This window comes from Anas acuta, chromosome 1 (genome assembly GCF_963932015.1).
Source record: "Anas acuta chromosome 1, bAnaAcu1.1, whole genome shotgun sequence".
In the NCBI taxonomy this organism is placed as follows: Eukaryota; Metazoa; Chordata; class Aves; order Anseriformes; family Anatidae; genus Anas; species Anas acuta.
The window spans coordinates 171,604,139-171,627,142 of record NC_088979.1 but is presented as its reverse complement, the minus strand read 5'-3'; the positions used below and the strand labels follow the sequence as shown (position 1 = coordinate 171,627,142).

General features: G+C 36.0%; 1 protein-coding gene across 1 annotated transcript in view; it reads right to left on the bottom strand.

Moving 5' to 3' along the window:
* Nucleotides 1–23,004, bottom strand: part of LRIG3 (leucine rich repeats and immunoglobulin like domains 3) — a 46,095-nt gene that overhangs the window by 6,031 nt on the left and 17,060 nt on the right. Inside the window, exons 4-18 of the mRNA XM_068669340.1 lie at nt 17,141–17,275; nt 16,361–16,504; nt 13,867–14,010; nt 13,416–13,559; nt 12,851–12,994; nt 11,552–11,632; nt 10,826–10,897; nt 10,366–10,437; nt 7,881–8,044; nt 4,036–4,356; nt 3,194–3,475; nt 2,128–2,580; nt 1,757–1,915; nt 573–716; nt 217–492 (exon numbers count right to left, since the gene is read on the bottom strand). Of these exons, the coding sequence (XP_068525441.1) occupies nt 217–492; nt 573–716; nt 1,757–1,915; nt 2,128–2,580; nt 3,194–3,475; nt 4,036–4,356; nt 7,881–8,044; nt 10,366–10,437; nt 10,826–10,897; nt 11,552–11,632; nt 12,851–12,994; nt 13,416–13,559; nt 13,867–14,010; nt 16,361–16,504; nt 17,141–17,275 (2,735 nt within the window). The remainder of the gene's footprint in view (nt 1–216; nt 493–572; nt 717–1,756; nt 1,916–2,127; nt 2,581–3,193; nt 3,476–4,035; nt 4,357–7,880; nt 8,045–10,365; nt 10,438–10,825; nt 10,898–11,551; nt 11,633–12,850; nt 12,995–13,415; nt 13,560–13,866; nt 14,011–16,360; nt 16,505–17,140; nt 17,276–23,004) is intronic.

The following is a 23,004-nucleotide window of genomic DNA, read 5'->3' as shown; positions in this document are numbered from 1 at the left end:
TGAATTTGCTGACACCTGCTGAAAGAAACCCATACAACATTGAACAAAAATATTTTTTCACAACACTAGCTATATGAGCAAAGCACTATTGAAGAGTTACTTATTGTAGGAGGGGGAAACAAAAAACTGAGAAATCAGATTTGCGTAGTGTTGCAAATAGGGAACGGCAGATGATAAGAACACCAACAGCTTGAGTAAAAACAGTGAGAAACATACCCATGAAAGTGCTGTTACTGATAATAGATGACGGTTCCAAACTTCTGTTTAAATCAAATTTGTCTGAGTTAAGACTTCTGCTTTTTAGTCCAGTTCCTTCATTTTGAGTATAAATGGAGGTAATCAATTTGCCACTTGCAGCCTGCATTCCAACAATGCCAACACATTGGTCAAAGGGATCTTCCAGTGGAGGCGAGTATTGATAACAGTCCTTTTTCTTTAAATATCCAGACTCATATGGGTCCAGGTTTACTGTTCTTTGGTCAGGACTGCAACCTAAAGAAGATGACAATTTTTTTTATAAAGATTTATCATTGCGTAAAATTGAATTAGAATTATTTTTTTTTCCAACTTACTTGTGCTGCAGGCTTCAAAGGCCTCAGAACCATACGTGTTTCCTTTTAAATACAAAGTCCCTGAAGTCCCCAGATAGTGGCATAGGAATGGATCTGCAACGCCCTCCATGTCTGTTTCACTGCCATTATCTAGGTGGCAAATACCTTAAAAATATAATTGACATGTCAGCATATGGTCTTTTATTAAGCTTCCATTTATGCTTTTTTGAGTAAATTCTGCTAAAAACCTAAGCTTTTCAATTAAATTTCACAGTATATTTAGAGCTTGCTTAAGTTTAACCTAACCTTTTGATGAAAAGGCTAATTCTAGAAAGCATTCAATTAATTAGCTTGACTGAGAACGTGTCACACTTTGCTTCATTATATTATCAGAACCAAGGACTTGCTTCCTCTAAAACACTGGAAGCCAGGCTCATTTTCTGTTGCATAGCAGTGCGCACTGCTCCTTTTGGAGCAGAGAGAGGTAATGATAAATTTATGGGTGGAAAAGTCAGAGGGAGTCACTGGCTGCTCCAACAGCTCTTCTGCCTTACAGCTCAGCAGCCTGAAAGCTACGGATTTGCTCCATGGTCCTTGCTCTGCAACGAGGCAACTCCTCTCACTACCTCACAACTGCTCCACTGACATCAGCTGACGGCATTTCTATTGCTAACTCCTTCCCAGTAAGATGCATTTTCCTCCCAAACTGAGGTATGTTTTAGATTCTTAGTGGCCAAATACGTAAAAATACTGCAGCTTTAAATCTACATTCACCTTAAATTGCTTGTTAACTTTGACCCTAACAACTTTTCTAACAGGAAACTTTACCAGTTATATTATACTAAAGTTACGCCGGTATTAGCACGCATCTCTACATTGCATTACAAGCATCCTTTTCAAGCTGCAACAGAGGAAGACACACAATCCTTTTTGGACACTCTTGTTTCAGAAATGTGAACATCAGTTTAAAGTTACCCTTGAGACTAGAGAAAAAGATTTAAGCAAAACCATAGTGTCATCTAGATGGACAGAACCAAGTTTCTGTTATTAGCTTGTTGATGCAAGCACATGCAATAAGTCTTATACCCTCTCTTCAACTTTGGTGAAGATGTTTCACTAGTGCTATTTCAATAAGTTTGAAAGACAATAGCCAAACTGTAGCTACTCAAGTGAGCTGGAAAATCTGCTTAACATTTCATACTTACCATTACTGTCCCTCTGCTGTAAGAAATACCCTCCCACGGAAGACGTGAGAAACTGATGATGACTGCCATTTTCAGATGAACCATATCCATCCTGCCTTTCAGCCAGCGTGCCCTGGGATGACAGGTAACTTGGAATGTCAGCAGGCAAATTTGTTTCATCTGTGGTGAAGCAAAACATGCACAAAAGCCATCAGCATACTTCAGGGTTTGTAGAGCATTTTTAAATTTGTCAGCACAGTGCTGAAAGTAACAAGCAATTCACTCTTCTGAATGAGTAAAAGCACATAAATGTTCCTACAACAAAGTCATTGGAAAGTAACCACAAACATCTTTTTTTATTTCCTTCCAAGACTAACCTTCAGTTTACACACCTGTATTTGTGATGCTGCAATCTTCATTTCTCCTTCTGGTGTGGTAGATGATGACCACCCACACCAAGGAAGTGCCCACCACGCAGCAAACCACAGCTATGATCACAATGCCAACTGTGGCCCATCCATCATCATCAAGTGATGGAGCAATGTTTTGAGGAGAATCACAGGTGGGAGTAGGAATTACGTTAAGACGAATGTTGCCTCTTTCTGTTCCAAGTGTATTAGACATTTCACAAGTGTACTTCCCAGCATCTTCTACATCTGTATCTACAATAATCAGTAACTGATTGCTTGCAGCAAAGAAATGTCTTTCTGTTACCACGAGAGGGCTGTCATCCTTAGTCCAGTTCAGTCGGGGTGGAGGGCTACCACCAGCAATACACTGCAAGACTGCAGTTTCACCTTTTGTTACAGTTCGATCCAGCAAAGGCCGCAAAAATGATGGTGTTTCTGAAAAGAAAGAATAGGCTTTATGTGACCTTGAAAGAATGGGAATATGCCCCTTTCCTTCACAGCTCAAGAGGAAAAGCTAAATTAAATGCATCAGTAAGGGCTAATGAAGCTTACTGTCGTTCTGAGAGAAAACACTTTCAAGGAATTTGAACGAAGAGCCTGCAGTCTGCATGTTAGTTGATCAGATTTAGATGCTTGTTTTCCTTACAAAGATAAAATCACACACACTTAAGAGTGTAAAAGAATAGGTTAAAGATGGTTAACAAAACATCAGGAAATTAAAAGTAAAAAAAAAAAAAATCTCTAAAGAAAGACATCAGCCCATTTTTCTTTTTCTACATATTATAAGTTGTTTCATCTATATCTGAGAAATGAAGCATAACTATCCTTTATTACTGTGCATTATAATAGTGATTGTGTGCTGGAATACATATTTCTAATCTATAATTATGTGTCAATACATAATATTTCAGAAGATTATAATTACTATTCTATTATTACTATGACTAAAAATAATGCTATTTTTAGTCAGCATACGATTTTAAAACTGCTCAGCAATAGTTCTGATCTTCGAGAAGACTTATGTCTTTAAGGATTGCCAATTTTTTACCTAGTACTGTTAACGTTGCATTAGCTGAAATGCTTCCAGCAGTGTTTTGAGCTGTACAGCTATAAACGCCTGTGTCCTCTATTTTCACGTCAACAATAAAGAATACGTCATCTTCAGGCATGACATGCATACGCCTCTTGCGTGCTGCAGGAAAATCTGTTCCACCATCTTTCTGCCAAGCAATCTGGGGGACAGGATGTCCAACTGCAGCACATTCCAAACGTGCCATTGCCCCAGCACGAATGGTTAAGTCCATGGGAATCTTCGTAAATGAAGGCAGCACTAAAGGAAAATTAGTGATACCAAAATGAATAATAAATCATATATGAAAGACAGATTTATTTTTTAGCACAGCGTATTCATTATTTTAACACCCTTCTTAGGCCTAAAAAAGCACTAAACCCATACAACCTTAATTTATCAATAGACAGCTAACAGAAAAGGAGGGAGATATGAAGTCTACAAGACTACCAAGATCAAAATCTAATTCTGCTAATAGCTTCCTTCATGATCTTGCCACAGAAACTCTTTAAACAGTATAGACATACCCCCTGTGAAGAAAATATTAGTATTTAGATTAGTATTTTCTTGTTGTGTTACACAGACTTTGTCACATTTACTAAAAATTTGGTTTGTTTATTTCGCTATACTAGTTCAGCACAGTGGGCCCAGATGTAAAACTGGACGGTGATCTTGGAACCAGATACATTTCAAGAAGAAATCTCAGCTTATTAAGGGATCTTCTAAAAGATGCAGATGATGAGAATGGAAAGAAATATGTTTACATATCTTGATTAAAATGATTATATTTCAAATCCACAAGCAGAAAGTAACATACTTACTGTTTACTGTAAGTTTGGCTTTAACAGAGTAGGATGAACCAAAGTGATTTGAAATAACACACTGGTATTTCCCTTCATTGCTGAATTCAACGTTGCGTAGCCGAAGGATGGTAGTATACTCCATCACTTCACCACCCTGTGCCCGGAGGTGTGCATAATTCTCCATTTCAGCATCATGCAGTAATTCATTGTCTTTCTTCCATGCAAAAGTCATTGGGGAATCACTGCTGCTGGCTGCCGAACATACAAAACTCAAATTGGAGCCTTTAATTGCTGACTGAGTTTCTGGCTGGACAGTTATCTGTGGCTTAGGAAAATCATCTGCACAGAGGGGAGAAGGGAGAAAAACAAAAAGTAACACTGAGGAAGAGAAAAATATATGTGAGCCCTGAGGACTCTTTTTAGAAAGAGTTTGTAAGACTTGTTTTTATAGGTTTGAGAGAAGAGTCAACTAACTATTTATAAAATGGATACACAATGCTTTCATTTTAAGTTTTGTCAACCTTAGGGCATTTAAAGATGCCATATTTATGATTTTTTTGTGTCAAGTCATCTCTTATTGAAGAGAAAGTACATTTAAAAGCAGACTGCATGTACAGTTTGTTCAACAGAAGCACTGAAAAAGAACTACCCCTTGACATCTGTAAGAACTATTTCAAATGTCAGTCATGAAGCCTACCCTTCATATTTACAACACCTGAGGTTGCTATGATTTTTTCTTTATTGAAAGCATAGTTCTTCTGCTATCAGAAACAGCAAGTTAAAGTCCAGGGTATTCCCAAAACCCATACACACACAAAAAAAAAATCATGCACAAAAGTAATTTTTCAGATTATTTGCAGCTGTTCTGTATACCTTGCAAATGCAGCAGTGCTGAATCCCTTAAGAAGACACCACACAAAAATATCAAACGGTTATTTTCTGGAGGTCCTTTCATGGAGAGTAAGTTACCCTAACAACACTTATGTTACTTCACACGGTTAGTCACCTTCTGAACTAGTTATTTTGTCAAATGCATGTAGACGCATATACAAAAGGAATGGGCAATTAAATGCTTGGTCTCCCAGAAGTAGAAGGCTTAAGAGTATTCCCAGCTCCCATGATGTCTCCTATCTACCAACAAAGGCTCAAGCCCAAACTCTGCACGTAGTGAAGGAAAAGCCTTCCTAAACCCAAACTACTCCTCACCACAGACTTGCTCGCACTGCAGAGCGTTAAAGGCTTTACCTCACCCCTTCACCTTTTTATGTCTCATCTGCTTCAGAGCAACAAACAAAAGGATCAAAATTTCCTTGAAAAACCTCAACATAGCATGTTACAAAAGAACATACAGATAGCTCGTACCTGAACCATCTACAGAACACCTGGAAGTCTGGAGCTGAGCTCCAGCTACAGGGTAACATGGAAGTCCTCCTGATCTGGGACTCCTGATCTTGATGTGCATCTTAAAAATCTCCCAGGCCACTTAGTATTACCTCCTTTATACCTGTGTATTAATCTGTCCCCAAGACAGATTACAGCAATTGCAAAAACACTTGATACTTCATTGACTTTGCTCAAAGATAACTAAGAAAACATAGTATATACTTAAATGAGCCACATGAAACTACAGCAGGACATATTTCACTCTGTTTCAGTTGTATTATCAATGGAATAACGATATAATTTAATGTGGCAATTATTTGGGGGAAGCTGTGAGAAAGTCACTCAAATAATCAGATATTACAGAATACAAAAGAACATCTCAGGATAAAATAGCAAACCTGGTTTGTTTGTTTGTTTTTCAGTACAGCATGTTTATTTGAGTACATGTATCACACAAACACAGTTACACAGACGTATCACAAACATACACTCTTTCACTTTTGAAGAATATATTTCTTACTTTATAGAAGCCACTCGACTATTATATAATGGATAACTATTCCTCACCTGGGCTATACTTTTTTTTTTAGCAACATTGAGTTAAACTGAATTAATTCAGGTCACAAAAGCATCTCTTCTACTTTTCTTCCACAGGTATCTTTGGTACAGAAATGTTTCATGATTTGTTTCAACTTGAAATACATGCTTTTAGAAAATACAAATTATATGGTTTTCCTATTTTTTAGCTTCACAGAAGCTTGTCTAATATGTGTCTTCCTTTAACAAATACAGGATGACTCCCTCCTGTCTCCTGTTTTTAAAAGTGTAACTTCACATGATTTGAAGGATTTATACACTTACACAAATAATATGTAATAGATTATTTTAGTTTCAGTTTCAATCTATTCCTCCTGAAAACTCTATAAAAGCAAAAGTGGTCATTTTAAACTTATAATGCATGTACATCCAGAAGTCTAATGATAGCACACTTTTAAAGATTTAATAAAGTAAGCAGTGAAACACCCACTGATTTCATTAACAGATTCTAGTTACTTCTGCATCACAGTTACTTTGTGTGTTAAATGTATCTACTTACTCTTAATACATCCCTTTTTGCCAACACATTTTAAATGTTTTAAAATTAATTCATTACAAATGGCATTCAGCAACTAAAAGAAAGATCGCTGTCCCCTGTGGTTTAAAAAATAAGAGATACATATTTAAATCCCTCAACTGAATATATTGCCTGAGTTTCTCATAAATAATTATATATTATTCATATATACTTCATTAACTATCGAACAATCAGTAATTTCCTGCACTATGTCAACTTCTACTTTTCAGCACTAGCTAAATTATGCACTATCTACTCATTATTTAACATTAATATATTAAAACATTTGAATGCTAACATGAAAGGATAATTATTATTTTTTTATGTATTATTTTATATTCTGTGCCTGCTTTGTCACTAAAAACAGGATATGTTTAGAAATAGCAAAAATTAAGCAATCCGGTTTGCAATAAAATGAAAGTTATTGAGAAGACAAATATGATAATTGTTGTCTCCAAAGAATATAAAGTTTGAATTGCTTTAAGAGAAAAATCAAACGTGCACAACAAAATATGACATCCTGTTAGCTTTCTGTTTCCTGTGATTTTCCAAGATCTCACATAATGTATCAGAGTTCTCAAATACACTTGTATCTTTGCTCTGAACTCCTAGTGTATGTTCACTATTCTCTCCCTCAGGTACATGAAGGTGATAATGAATGCTACTAAACATATGAAGAGATATGTTATTTTAAGGCAAATGCTATCACCTCAAATTCTCACACTGTCAAGTAAGAATATTTTATTAGCATTCACTATCTGGTATACTAAAATACAAAATATTAGTAGCACAACTGTGGAAATTGGATATTTCAAAATACAGTTGAAATACAAGCAACAACTTGGTGATCCCAAACACTGTTAAAGTAGACTTCAGGCACACACAAAAAAAGGTAAGAATATGGCTATTTTACCTTCAAATTTTCTCAGCTTTGGAATAACATCAAATCCGATGAAGTATGAAAGTAATTTACAAATAAACAAAACCACAAACGGCATCCTAAGTTTGCCAAAATATGTCTCACTTAAAAATGATAGTTATTTAAATAATATCAATCCTTTAAATCTAGAAAAGCATATACATTTGCCACCACAAACTGTTGAGCTCTCGCTTGTACACTATGCTATGTTCTATATAAGCTGTACATGAAACAAAAGTCAGAAAAATGTCAGTTCCCATCTTGTAGAAAGCCACAAACTTTTTTTCTACATCAGAGTTTGGGAACAGAGAAGAAAACGTTAACAAATATTAAACCCTTTCCATTTTCCTAGTGAAAAAAAAAACATATCAGAGAAACCACAACAAAAAAATTGATTCATTCAGCAGATTTTTTTTCTATGAAACGAGGAATAGAGAACATACTCACCACAGACAAATCCATCAAGGCTGACGGCAAAAATACTTCTGCCTTTTAGCAGCTGAGGATGGGCACAACTGGCATTTACAAAGCTCTGAAAGTTGTTCTCTGATAACCACTGTGGTAGCCATTTTAACTGGCAGTCACACAAGAGACTCGATGTGTTTAAGTGCCTAAGAAAAAGCAATTACATTCAAAGACAGTTTGCCTTTTTTTTCTTTTAGACAGGTCCTTATGAACACAAGTCAATACAAAGCTAAGCTTCAACCTAAACACATACATTATAAGAGAAAGATACCAATACTATTTAGTTCAAATCTGATTACTGTATTGTCAGGACTTCAGTATTTTACAAAGCAGATATGTTATCCTCAACTCCTTGTTTCTACTACATACATGATTCCAGGCAGTTAGGCACATTTCTAGTGTTTTGGGTACAAAACTATCATCAGCAGTGGAAGACACAGAATGGGCATTTAGGACAACAGTCCAGAAGGCTCTCTGAAAGCTAACATCAAAAAAAAATCTGAGGCAATTTCCTCATATTCCATTTTTTTCCCCTCCTTGGGGAAGGATGGTTAAAAAGAAGATGTGGTGATGAAGAACAGTCAGTGGTGCAATAACAAGTGTAGGAATGATTATCAGCTTACCTAATTTACATGAATAACTACATCCACAGAGAAAGAAAGAAAAAAAAAGGCAAAAGAATAAGCCAAAGGTATATTCTGTGTGTATACAATCAATAGGTAAAGTAGGGAGAGTTTCAGTTTCAGCTGAAAACTTAGAATGACCTTTTTAAAGAAATAATTAAAACACAGTCAGTAATGAAACTCTTATCAAAGTCTGCAATATTACCTACTCTTAGAGAAAAAGGAAAAGTAATGTATGGATCCAGCAAGAAAAATAGCTGTAAAGGTAAATGGAGACATACTAATTAGCATAAAATTCTTGTGTTTTTTTTCTTGAAAAGGAAGAAGCTCTGTGCTATCTTTTCACCCTAACACTGCAGAAACAAAAATCCAGGGATATCAGCTGACCATTTCACATCTAAATGAAATAGGTCATCTTTCATTGAAGTTCTAAGGGCATTCTTGTTATTCTCAGGAGGCAGTAAAAGCACAGTAGTTTTAGCTATTCTGATGCACAGGATACATGTCATATTGTTTTCAGATTTATTCTCTAGGGGCCTTAAAATAAAACAACTAGATGGGAATTTTTATTAAATAACTGTACTTCTGGGAAAGTAAACATAGCTGTAGACATACATATTGTTTAATATAATTGTCTACATATTGTTTAACATAATTGAGGTGCACCAAATGTTTCAGAAGTAATAGGGAAACAACAGCAACTTCTCAGTAGTTACTTCACTTAAGTGTTCATTGACCGGTATCTTGTAGCATCTTATATCTCCTGGAGCAGTGTTTTAGCCTGTCATTCTATCACATCTGATCACTCTTCAAATCATCTCCATCAAAACCCGTCAGTCCTGGGCTCCCACAGCTTTTCTTTTGCCAAATCTAGCAATTGCCCTGCAACTGGCTAGCTAAGTTCAGCAAATTAATCAAGTAATACAACCAGATCCAAACTAAGGAAGTGGAAGGCAAAAAATGGCTGGCTATGTGTAGGAATATGGCTGCTGCTTTCTACAACTATGCCACAATATGAGTTAAACTGAACTTTAAATGAACCAAATACGTAAGGTTTCTTGATACCCTCTCTACTGTGCCCAACACGGTAATGGTAATACTGGAGAACACAAGTGAGAGGCTCCAAGTACTCATAATAAGAGCTACATCATTTTGCTATTCTCCAGTTTGTTGCTGCAGTACACAATAGAGAAACTCAGAACAACAGATCTGACTACAGAAGACTGATATGAATAGAGGAGAAATAAGGAAGTATGAACTGTGATCAAAACACCAGGAACAATTACTAAATTTTTCTCTTCAGCAAAATGCAGCTATAAAATCTAATGCCTCGATCTAGAGAAAAAGAGAGGGGAAAAAAAAGCTCACTAAAAAAAATACAGTCTTCCCATTGACCGCTTCACAACTTTTGTGAAGATCTGTCCCTTTGCTACTACAGGATAGAAGGACCCAATTATAAGCACTGACAACCAGGTCTTTACAAAAGAATTACGTTACTTCATTTCACTGGTCCAGTAAGCTTCAGCTCAGCAATAGCATTGCTGATGTTATAGCACATTACATCAAAGTCTGCCTTACCTAACATCTATTAGAGATTAGCCAATTTAAAATCAGGACCCCGGACACCAAATGTAGCAGAAAATGAACATTTCCTACCCTACACTATCTTACTTAAATATACTCATCACTTAAAAAGTAAAAAGTAAGAAAACTTTGACACCTTCAGAGATGTTAAAGTAAGAGTTCACCACTGCATCAGGCAACGTCTCACAAGGCTTTTTTATTAATATATTTATATGGATATACGCATTTAATAGATGTGACATTTTTAGACAGAAACTTACAATTCTTTGAGTTTCTTCATTTGTGAGAATGCATTTCCTTGAACTGACATAATTGCATTGTTACTTAGATCTCTAAAAAAAAAAAAAACAAAAAGAATATAAAAATCATTAGGGGAGGAAAGAGTAATTTATTAAATTGAATGTATTTAGAATGAAGACTCCAGGAATAGTTTGCTACATTACTGATACACAAATGGTTCCCTAGCTCAAAAACCAAAGCAATAATATTAAAGAATTTTATAGCATGCTTAATATATGTAACACTTTCTGCATTAATATCAAAGCTCATATTCAGCAGATTTCCAAATTAGAAGAAAACTCTTAAGAATACTACATCATCCAGGGTAGGAGTGTTCCATTCAAAGTCATGAGTAAAGCTTGTCAGTCCTATTTTTGATTCAATTAGTATCAAAATTCATTTTTTCCAATGTTGGTTTAAATGTGAGTATCTACTACTTACAGGTGTTCAAGTGCATCCAAGCCAGAAAATGCTTTCTTTGTAATGGATCTGATCCTGTTTCCTTGCAGTATCCTGAAAAATATTAAGAATATAATGCAAAAAAGATGGAAGCATTTTTGGAGCTAAACAACTGCATTTGTGGCATTTGTTTCTAAACTTGGACTAATTAGCACCATTCAATCTTCCCCAGTGCAGGCAAATGTCTCACCTTTAAAATATACCCATTTATTGTACTCAACATCTCAATTTTACAATGATTTTAAAAGATGTTGAAAGTATAGAATTCAGTGATGTAGGTTACTTAGAAGTACACATGTAAGCATCTTTTTTTATTTGTAGACGTGCATTTGCAAATTATATCTTTTTTGCACAGAAACCTGCTGCATTACTTTATTAAAGACTATTCCTGTCACTATGCCTCTGTAGTATTTGATAATACACTTATCACTTCCTATATTATAGGAAACCCTCATTCCTTCTAAAATGTTTCTATAAATAGTACAGCATTTAAAATTTGAATGTATATTTCAGATTAATTTGACTTGAAGTCTGAAAGTTCTGTTTATAGAAAGGAAAATTTTATAGCAAACAAAACGGTAAGGGAGAAAAATCATCTCAGCTATGGAAAATATAACATCATGTTGGACTGGCCCCTTGGAACAGGGGTAATATAAGCTTTTTTTTTTTTTTTTAAGGAATCAGACAAAATATTGTAGCAGTACTCACAGCTTTGTAAGTTTATCCAGACCAGAGAAGGCACCATTCATATCTTCAATAGTCCATGATATTTCATTGTTTTTCAGATCCCTATTTAAAGGGAAAGGGCATAGGGAGAGAAATCAATGAGAACTATCAGTTATGCCTTTTTCCACTGAGAATTAGAAAGATCACAAAACCAAAGCTTTGAGAACTGTCAGAAAACATACCCACATTCCCCCATTCCCCTGCAAGGTTTTTCAGATATGGGACTATCACTGAAGGAACATCAGATCAACTGCAGCCCCTTTCAATGAAAGCACATTTGCGCCTTTATAAGTTCTTAACGTTAACACACAGAGAACACATGGATTTATTAATAAATCAATCATTTTTATATCCTGTAATGTCTACAGTAGTAGTTAAATTATCTATGAAGCACAAAGATTAGAGAGATTTGTGAAAAGATGGTGTCTCAACAAAGAAGCAACAGGGTAGGGCTACAGGAGAACAAGTCTAGGGTAAGTCTACTACCTAATTCCTACCATGTCAATGTAGGCAACTGACAAATCTCTGACTTCATCTTTTTCTGACCCATATCTCTCCACATACTTAAAAAAAAAAAAAATAATAAAACAACAACAACAAAAAAAACATAGCATACACCAAGTGTATGAGGAATGAATATACCTCTGAATGTTAACAACTATTTCAAAGCCTAGAGGGAAAAGTAACTATTTCATTGATCTAGGTAACAGATGAATTGGTGATACAGAATTGGAAGAATCTAATGAAGCAGAATATTTTAAGATTAATTTACTTCTTTATTCTCGCTTTAAAAATGCTATTTCAAATATATATATATATATATATCAAATGCTTACAACAACTGCTCTATCAGTGTAAGCATCAACATAAGCAGCGTTGAGTTGTGCCACCCTAGCTCTACCACGATGGAAAACATTGATTCAGTTAAGACACAACTGTGACCCAGATACCAAAAGCTGTGGGTAGCAGTGCTGCCTGCTGCCTTTGAATTTGCCTTTACTCTAATAATGTCACAGGAAGTTTGTCTTATAATTACCAGCATCCATTGCACACAACCTTAAAGAAAGAAGTCTTTCCTTTTACAACTACTGTGAAAAGAATAACTTACTGAAAAAAAATATATGCTTATCTAGGAAAATTAAGAAAAAGTTTGTGCATTATTTTAATTAAAAACACACAAAACAAAACCCTTCTGTGCACTAGGGTTTTTGTTTATTTGTTTGTTTCCTTTTCATTTTTTGTTTGTTTGTTTTACATCAAAAATCAAGTCTGTCAACTTACAAAGTCTGTAGACTGGAAAGTCCCCGGAAGGCACAATCAGCAATGTAGTTTACTTTGTTGTTTCCAATATATAGTCCAACCAGCACGCTTAAGCCAACAAAGCTTGAATCATCTAACCTTGCTAAGTGATTGAATGTCAAATCTCTGCAAGTTCAAGGAAAAAAGGACTTTAATGTTTATGTTGCAGCATTTATTACTCAGTTCAACCCAGGTGATTCTTTCAGGCAGGGAAAATGTTCTTTCCCTTACAACTATCACAAAATCCACTACACTATTTTTGACCATACAGCTTATGTAGCATTTCTGATTATTCACAAATTACTGCAGGATGAATTTCTTTTATTTGAAAATGACTGTGTTACAGCTTTCATACAACTGCCACAGTAAAATGAAGCAGTCATGGTTGGCTTCAATTTCTTCCAACAAAATGTAACTGTCTTACACACAAAAAAGTTGCTGTCACCTTGGAAACTTTGTTATGAAAAATTCACAGATCAGTGGTAAGAAGCTCATGCTTTGGCATGCACCCAGGTTTCAAAACTGGAATAGAATAAAAGCTACTCACAGCTCACTGAGTTTTTGGCAAAATTCCCAGGCATCAGGACTGATCCTGCTGATGGCATTTTGGCTGAGATGGAGCTGCTGCAGCATCAGCAAGCCATAAAGCCAGCCTTTGGTTACCTCTGTTAAGTTGTTATGGTCCAGCTGCCTGTACACACACAAACAGACAAAAGTCCTAAGATTCAGAAACTCAGTGCTGTGCGTGCTTTGCCATGGGTCCACATCTGACTTCACGACACCAGCTAGATAGCTGCAGCCTGTTTACATTTAGAGTTGTATGCATGCATTCAGAGTATGTTATTTTACACGCGTAGTGCTTAATACTAGCTGCTTTTCAAGCCACACCAGAACAGTTTATTTCAAAAACATCTTTAAATCTTAGCAAGCAATTCTGTTCTTTATGTGCTATTCTGCTTAATATGCTATCAGCAGAATCTATGAAAGTTGATACTTACAAGACTTCCATGTTGGTTAATCCCCAGAAAGCACCATCCATGAGCCTAGTAACACCATTTCTCTGTAATTTTAATGACTTCAAAGCTGGAAGTCCTTGGAAAGTGAGTCCATCTATTTTTTTGATTTTGTTGCGATTCAGCTCCCTGCATCAATAGATTTTACAGTTACAGCAAAGCAAGTTTACCTGCATACCAACAACCTTGCCTACCTCCCTGGAAACAAACCTTATTTAAGTACATGTCTTGCATATAAAACAACAGAAACGAGATGCAATACAAATTGAACATGTTACTGTAATATGTTATGTTTAACTATTTGAATGCTGTTCTACCTTTCCGATACTGAGGACAAGTACTTGATAGGTCCTTGATTTTCAGCTATAAAGAATACTTGTACATGTAGAATGTTATGATTAATTCTGTTCTCAAAAGTGAAAGTAAATTCCTGGTGTCTATCCAGAAGTAAAGTTGTAAATTTGGGCTTGTAATTGCAATCAATAATCCAACCTAGCCAGTATATGCTGCACATTTTTTCTCTCTTAATCTGGAGTCAAGCATTCTTCCCTCAGTCTCCACAACTAGTTACGGATAGTTTCTTCCCTCTTTCTCAGTGGTTTTGGCACTCACCTTCCCACCACTATACACACACCACTTTTAAGTCAGAGACTGTAAATGTTCCCAAGTTAGTTATAAGTCATAACTAGCTGGAGAACTAGCTGCAGTGACGGTAGCACTCTGTATTTTCCATTTCCCTGCTCTTCACAGCATTTTCTTGGTTTTGGTCGGTTTCAACCATAACACCTGCATCAACCCCAAGCAGATTTCTGAGCTACATGAAAAAGGAAATCTACCCCCATGCAATCACAGAGAACATTAACTACTTTTATAATGGTGAATTTTAAACTAGCTACTCTTTGCTAAGTTAACAGTTTTCTTGTAATCCTTTTTTTCTTAGCAGCAATTGATATATGAAGAGACAGGATTGTACAATACTAAGAAAAGGCCCTCATATAGCAGTGAGTGATCATTTGCCTCTTCAAGATAGTCTTTGGTCTATCAACCTGCATCCCATCAAACCAAGAAGAATCCTCTTCTTCCCTCCAGGACATAAAGACCTCAATAATTCTCTCTATATACTTATCATTATACAGTTACTATACAGTTATTTTATTATACAACTATATTATTACACAGCTATTTTGCAGAGTCTCGGTCTTGGAATAATTCAACTTTCCTCTCGTGTATACAAGCTCTACCTGATAATAACAAATACCTGACATAAAACCCTACTCCTCAGTGTCTGACCATCCACAAGCTGTAAAGAACATTAAGTATAACCTTCAGTTCTTCCCACTCCTCCTCTGAATACCTCTTTCAGGTGATAATACACTTTTTCTGCCTTCATTGCAAATTAGCTACCTGACATAATTGGATCTGCCTACTGACTGAATTGTGAATGGGTAGAACTTTTGTAAATAAGAATATTATCAACTTACAAAATTTCTGTTCAATCTGAAGATCAAAAAGTCTACTGAGATCATTAACAAATCATGAGCTTTTTATGACTATTTTCACACACTTCTGCAGAGGCTTAAGTCAAACAAAGGTTTAACTTTAAAAAAAAAAAAGGTTTAACTTTTAAAAAAAAAAGTTTAACTTTAAAAAAAAAGTTTGACTATGTCTTTCCTGGGTGCAAATGCAGTTCCCACAATTCCCAGTTCCGCCAAGCATCCTAACACTTCACTGTTCTCGTGACCTTTTACTTTCAAACTTATTATAAATTATAAACTAACAGGGTTTTTAATTTTCAACTCTTGACTAACTTATATGGAAAATAATTATTCACGATTTAACAAAGCACAGTTCTAGCCCATCCTCTTGTCAACTTACTACACTCAGGTTTTCCAAAAAGTGGAAAAAGATGTTTCCCCAGCCTCTTTCATATTCAATAGCCTTATCTGTTATTTATTAAGCAAAATATTTATAGACAGCACTATATCAGTGAAATCGATGGAGGTCTATTTGCTTGAGCATATTACTTATTGTCCTACCTTCTGAAAGCAAATTAATTCCCTCCATTTAACCATAATGGTTGGACTTGATGATCTTAAAGGTCTTTTCCAAACTAAATGATCCTACAATTCTAAATGTTTCTATAAAAATAAAGACAGACTGATGTAGTGAATGAAGTAAGTATATTTCACTATTTTCCAATGTTTTCTTACAAAAATACTATCACCCTTTCTCCATTTTGTCTTGCCTTTTTTTTTTTCTTTTGAAAAGCAAAAATAATTTTAACACAAAGACTATTCACATCTCACCAACATATAAAACTAGTTTTGTTCAGTACAAAGTTGTGGTTAGCAAGGGTTGTAGTAATATGTTTTCTGTGTCTGTCTCACTCTGCATCTGGTTAAATTAAAGGCTAAAGTTCAAGCACTGCCAGTGCTTTGGAAAATCTGAAAACAATTAGCCAATTGTAGGTTGCACTTACAGGTGCTGCAGATGGGAGAGTTTAAACATCTTTTGAGGGATTGCTGAAATTTTGTTCCTGTTCAGTTTCAATACTTGAAGTGTGGTAGACAAATTGTCAAAGGTACCAGGCTCCATGGAGGTTATTCGGTTACTGTTAATGTACCTGTTGAAACAATGTCTAGAAAGTTGAATTTACAGGTATTTAATAATTTTTTAATACCTAATAGTGAAACACAAAGCTCTTACACTGCCTATTCCACGATAAACTCAATTTCATTAATCGGAGCTCTTGACAACTTAATCCACAGTCAAATAGTATTTCACCATCAGTATTTTCGCTCCACTCTACAAGAGTGTATTATCGGCAGATGATAGCATGTTGCCAAAATATATTATGTTGCAACCCCATTACTTTATTCTCAGCATAGCTTTGGCTTTGCTGCATTACTATAAAAAGAATCGACAGAAATTCAAAAAGTCCGTAAGACCCCATGTAACTCAAGACTTGACCAACCCCCCACAACTTAAGTTCACTTTGCTACATAATTATCTCTCTCCAGACACATCTATTTGTTTCATCTTCAGATAATGACCTTCACCATGGACTAAAACACTTCATTGCACCAACTGATGTATTCAAATTTGCAACTGATAAGAAGAACGGTGCGTGAAAGTAGGAATATTTAGTGGGTATCTAATTAAAAAAATATTTAGTGCCTCAAAACACAGCCAAAAATTTCCATCAAGATTTTTTGAAAGTAACTTGAAAAGAAAAAATGCAATACTAGGTTTTACTTACAGATACTTGAGCTGTAAAGAAGGAAATGAAGATATCTTTAGCTCTGATATGTTGTTGTTGCTCAAATCCAAAGTTTCTAGACTCTGGAATGGCTTCAGATGTTCAGACAAAATGTTGGCAATCTTGTTACTGGTCCTGAAATTTAAGGACAGTAGTTGAAAGTCTCTTGTCATTTTCAGAGTAAAACTTGTTAACTATGCACCACTTACAAAAGTTAGTATTTCATTTCCCTGGTTGTTCTCTAAGCAGACCATTCATTTCTAGTCATCCCAAATCCCAAACCAGAATGCTATAAATAAACGTGTTCATCAACAGTTCTTAAAAAATATTCCCAGGACAGTGGATGTAAAAAAGTACTTTCATCCAATTACTGCATTTCACAACTTTTAAAACAAGACATGAAGCTTTATGATCATTTATTTCTGAACTATGCAGAAATATCTGGTATTTGCACTGAACAATATATCACAATATTATAATGAAATCAGATTATTATTTTTTTAACCAAACCAACATCATAGTAGCCATATATTCTCCTTCTTTGTTCTGAAAATTCCTACAGCATGAAAATCAGTCTGAATTTCCATTAAAATAGAGCTAGATGAGATGAATGACAGTGTGCCCTCCCCTCTCCCCCCCCCCCCAAAAGACATTCTATAATTTTGCAAATAGATCTAGTATTTCATCCTGCAAATTTTTCTAGTGTCTTAGCAAAGAATAAAATTTGTGCTTCTCACAGCTCTTCACAGAGGGTCTGGACTTCACGTCTGGTCAGGCTTCAGCAAAGCATCACACCCGATTCCACAACATATACTGCAACTACTTAAAGACATGGGTATTCTGGTCTACTATAAGGAACACGCCTACTTTTGCTTCCAGTAAAATGTACTTTTTCCAGCAATCCTATTTTGTGTTCATATACAGCTACTACCAGGCTTTTCATTCCAGTTGCATAATGTGCAGAATTGTATGCATACATCAGCAACATGAACAGGGTTACTCGTTTGGGGTTAATGGTACATAGAGGAAAAGTGATCATGATTAATTAAGCGAATGTAACCCAAAATGATCCTTGCTACCTTGTAAGTTCAAGTCAGTTCTGGCTGCAGTACACTCTGTACCTAGTATAATGAATGACCAAAATTTAGGCACTCTCCCCAGCTTCGAGAGATCGCAGGCAAATGCGATTTCAGGTTAAATTATCAACAAAAACATTGATTCTGGAAAGTGTTTGCCTTTATTGGAAATAATTGCTCTGGATTAATAGTAAGCTACTCATTTAGGATAAGCATGGACAATCCTCACATATGCAAGGGAGGGATTACTACTTAAAAAAATCCTGACTCAAAAATTAAACCATAAGTTAGATTAATGGGCCTTCTGACCACATGTGGGAATGGGTAAGTGATCTTGCAGCCCCTCCAATGCTGCCCTTGTATCGTGTTTCATTCCTCAGGCTGTCTGGTAGAGCTACCTTTTTTTTCTTTTAGCTTTTTTTTTTTTTTTTTTTCCAACTCTTAACTGAAAGTATTTATAATAAATGGAAACAAATTACTTTAATAAAAAACAACAACAAACACCACCACCATGTGTCAGTTCCACTGGCCAAATGAGACTGTGAGCTAGATAACAGGTCATAGAGAGTTGCCTTTATGCATTAGTTTGTTTATAAGGTAATTACTAACAAGGTATTAAAACTGCCAATTACTTGAGTGACGAATAAAATTTTCCTTGCAGTAAAAGTGTGCTCCAGCAGAAGCCAGCAATTTCCTGAACTGCACGCCTCCTAAATTGCAGTGTGAAAGTGTTCAGTTATAGACATGGCTTACACAGTGCTGTCTTTGTGTCAGCATTGCTTCATAAAACAGAAATTCCTTACAGCTGGCAGGATAATAGCCCCTGTATTACAAAGTTTAGTTGGACCTAATGGAACTGAATAAAACTCTTATACAGCCTTCAGATTAGCACTTAAACTAACTGGCAAATTACCTGACACAGGCCAGGTTACAACAAAAACAAACAAAACAAAACAAAAAATACAGCTTATTTGTTTCAGGGAATGTTCTTTCTCAGTGATGACAAAATCATATCACGAGGAAAAAGTAACTTCTTTTGTTCACTGAAACAGAGCTACACATCAAAGTTCTCATCCATTTCACAGTAAAAATCCAATGAGCCCCCACTGTACCCCCCTGCCTAGTAGAAGGTACTGAAATGCAAAATATCTAAGTGTTTCCCTTCTTATTGCCCCAGACTGTTTTCTCTTGAAAAAAAATTCTCAGCAGTTCTACCTTAAGGTCCAACTTTAGTTAAAATGAGAATTTAATTCTAATTCGATTTTTCTTCACGACATCATTTAAGTAAATCAAATAAAATTTCTATCAGCTTCCTCATCAGTGCCAAATACATGTCAAAATTAGTCATGAAGGACATGTTTGAAAATGCAAGCATGCTTAATTGTCACAACACAACCAAACAGCATCCTCCTGTCTTGTCACAATGACGTACATTTGCTCACCCTACAAAAAAATTCCAGTGAAATTTGCAGTTGCTGTGCTCAGACAAAGGGAGCTGCACATACTACACTGGTTTCATTTTTCACATCCTCAAGGGAAGATGGGAGCAGACGGAGATCCCACTCCAACAAGCGAACCAGCGCACCAAGTTCTCACGGAAGCATGCCTGTGGGAGTCAGATCAGTTTCTTCATATGCACAGGGAACAACAGCATGCTGCAGCTTCCTTACAACTTTTCCTGATTCAGGTGAAGAGACAGGAGCACTGAGAAATATAGGCAAAACCACCAACATACCTGCATGAATTTGGATATATGTCTCTTGCCATTTGAGTGTCTACACTCCAACTTCCAGGAGAAAAAAAATAAGTGCATGCAGACTGATCTAATTATTCTCACACAAGTCCATGTGAATAGCATCTTAAGACAGAATATCAGTTTTTCATTAGGGATATGAGAAACCCTAGCTTTTTCTCTCTGCATTCATGACTTTAGCCATACCACTAGTCCAAAACATTTATAACAGCCCTATCAATCATGATCTCAAGATTCATTTCATATAAACAACAGCTACAACACATTTGACATACTGACTTGTACTTTCCTTGCCTCTAGGGAAATATAAAGCGGGACAGCAACTGCTGTATCCATTTTGTTAAGGATCTAGTTAACACTACTTCAACACATTTCTTACATACTGAAAAAAACATTTTTTAAGATCTGAGATAGTATGACTAAGAATCTTTTGATTGTCAAAATGCAATGTGTTCAATTTCAGAGAAGTAACTATGTAAACCTACAAATTAGACTGCTCATTGCTCTCATTCTGTAACATGGAAGCTGCAACTCTGAGATAGATTAAGACCTGAAGTCTTGATCTGCTGTGTTTTGAGAACCTCTTCATCTTTTTATCCTACACCATGATCCTGACAAGGAGCATGTGTATGAGTCTGGAGGTGGAGCAAACTGGTAAAACTGCAATTGTCTAGAAAGACAATTTTGGAGAGCTTTGTCTGCGCAGACTGTTTTCCAAAGTTGTTAGGGATAAAACAACTCTGTTTTAACACTTTTGTAATTCTGGACTAAGAGTAACTCCTGTCCCCCAACTAACTCCTTGCTGAAAGGATATATTAAATTTGTCTTAGGAACATGCAAATGCAATCATGCTGGAGTCTCTTGTTAAAGACTATGAGTCTTTAAGGAGAAAAAAAAATGAGAAATAATAAGGAGAATAAGGAGAAAAAAAAATGTTCTGCTAGAGCCAGATATGTCTTTCTGAGCATTGCTGAAGCCAAGACGCTGGGGTTCATAGATGTTTAGTTTGATGATCTTATGTTTACACAGCTTCCAGATTAGAGCTGGCTTGGAGGCAGCCATGTCAGCACAGGCAAAGCAGACATGACTGTCCATATCCGAGCACGTACAGGGTGGTCTCCATTACGTTGCAGCACAAAGCCTCCTTTCTGATATTTCTTTAAATCTTTGTGGTTGCTCCAACCTGTCTTCTTTCTGTTCACCCACTGGTGTCATACAACTGCTGTCATACAACTATTGCTTCTTGCACTTCCCCTCCACCCTCCCCCCAGACTCCTCCAGACTTTTGGAGCTCCCACAAGAAACAATGATGTGAAGACAATGAGAAGAAAACTTAACCAAAAGATAAGAAATAATCTTCTATTACTTCATCTTGTAAAGATGAAAGATCAAGATTGTAATAAATTTCCTTAGAAAGTGTTGGAAGACTCGTGTTTTGTGGCTTTTAGAATGAGGTTAGAAAACTTTAAGGAACGCATACCACAAAAAAAGTCTCAAGAATAACTCCCCAGAAGAGAGAAAAAGATTACATTTTTCCACTGATTTCTACACAGTTGACTACTAAAATTAGACAGAACTTAATGAACAATTGCATTACTTAAAATATTGTAGTTGCAATTTCAAGCTTAACACTCCCCTTACAAAAATTCCCAGATGTGAATGAATGGGACTACAAACTTCTCATCACCAGACATCCAATTAATTGTATTGAATTTAGACCCTCCAGTTTTTTAAAATCTTTGCAACAGTTAGATATGGTGAAAAAAAAGGTTTCACATGAAATATTTCTGAGATGATAGTGCCAGAAATAGAGCCAGGAGCTGGCTCACTTCTAGTCCTACTTGTAAGTCTACAAGTCTGCTGCCCAGTTGACACATAGGCTCCACATGTTCCTTGAAGCAAGCAGGTCTTTCTTCTGAAGGCCTCGTTCATTACACATTCCTTGTCTGTTATTGTTCTTTCAGGCCAGATGTCAGCAAGTCTCTGGTTTTATTTTTTGTGCTTTTTGATATATAGTCGTAGCTTTATAGTATAAAACCAAAACTCAGAAGACCACAGCCTATCGATTCCTTGTCCAAACCTTGGGAATTATGAAACCACACAAACTGAGAAAAGGTGTAGAGAAAGATGCAGAATAAAACTACTCCAGGATTCAGAGATGATTTCATCATCAAAAAGAAAACAGAGGCAAATACAAACTTCCAAACACTTGATACTTCACAACAATTCTCTCCTGATTCCAGTCATAGTATCAGTACGTAATGTAAGTTTCCTTCCAAACTCTTCTCTTGATACCCTGGCCTCTTCCCATTCCACTTCTTGGCCTTTCCAAAATAACCATGTTACCTAGCATGTGATAGCTAAATGAATGCATAAGCTCATCACTTTATTTTAATGAAGGTAAACAAAAGCAATGAAAACACAGCTATTTCAGCAGGAGCTGACAATAGAAATAATAACCCATTGCAGACTTGCTGCACTCCATGATTGTTAATTAATGCTAAAATCTTACACAACTCTAAGTATGACTTAGATTAAACCCAGCGTAACACCCTCCAATGTTATAAACCACATTCTTGATCATATTTATGGACTCATTAAGTAAAACCTTCTATCCTTTACTTTCAGAGACTATTCTCCCTTTCCTAGAGTGCACTGAAGACTAGGCACTTCAGACTGACCGCCCTTCTAGGTCCACTCCAAATCTCAACTGTTGAGGGATCTTCTCCTTGTCCACTTCTATTTCACTCAAGGCACTGAGTCACCACATACCACTCTTCCTTGCAATAACCATCTACCACATCTCTATGCTATAAACCCAGTACTTAACGCTTGGCATCTCAGTTCATTCCAACTTTTAATGGTAAAATTTCCTGCCATTCTTCCATTTTGTCCCATGAGAATAGTGCTCTCTGTTTTTCTGATCCATTATTCTTTTTAATTCATCTTTTTCTTTAACGGTGTTTCTCAGAAAATCATGCCAGTTTTTCCACTGCAAATAGCTCATAGAATTTGCATTCTTTTCCATTCTCATT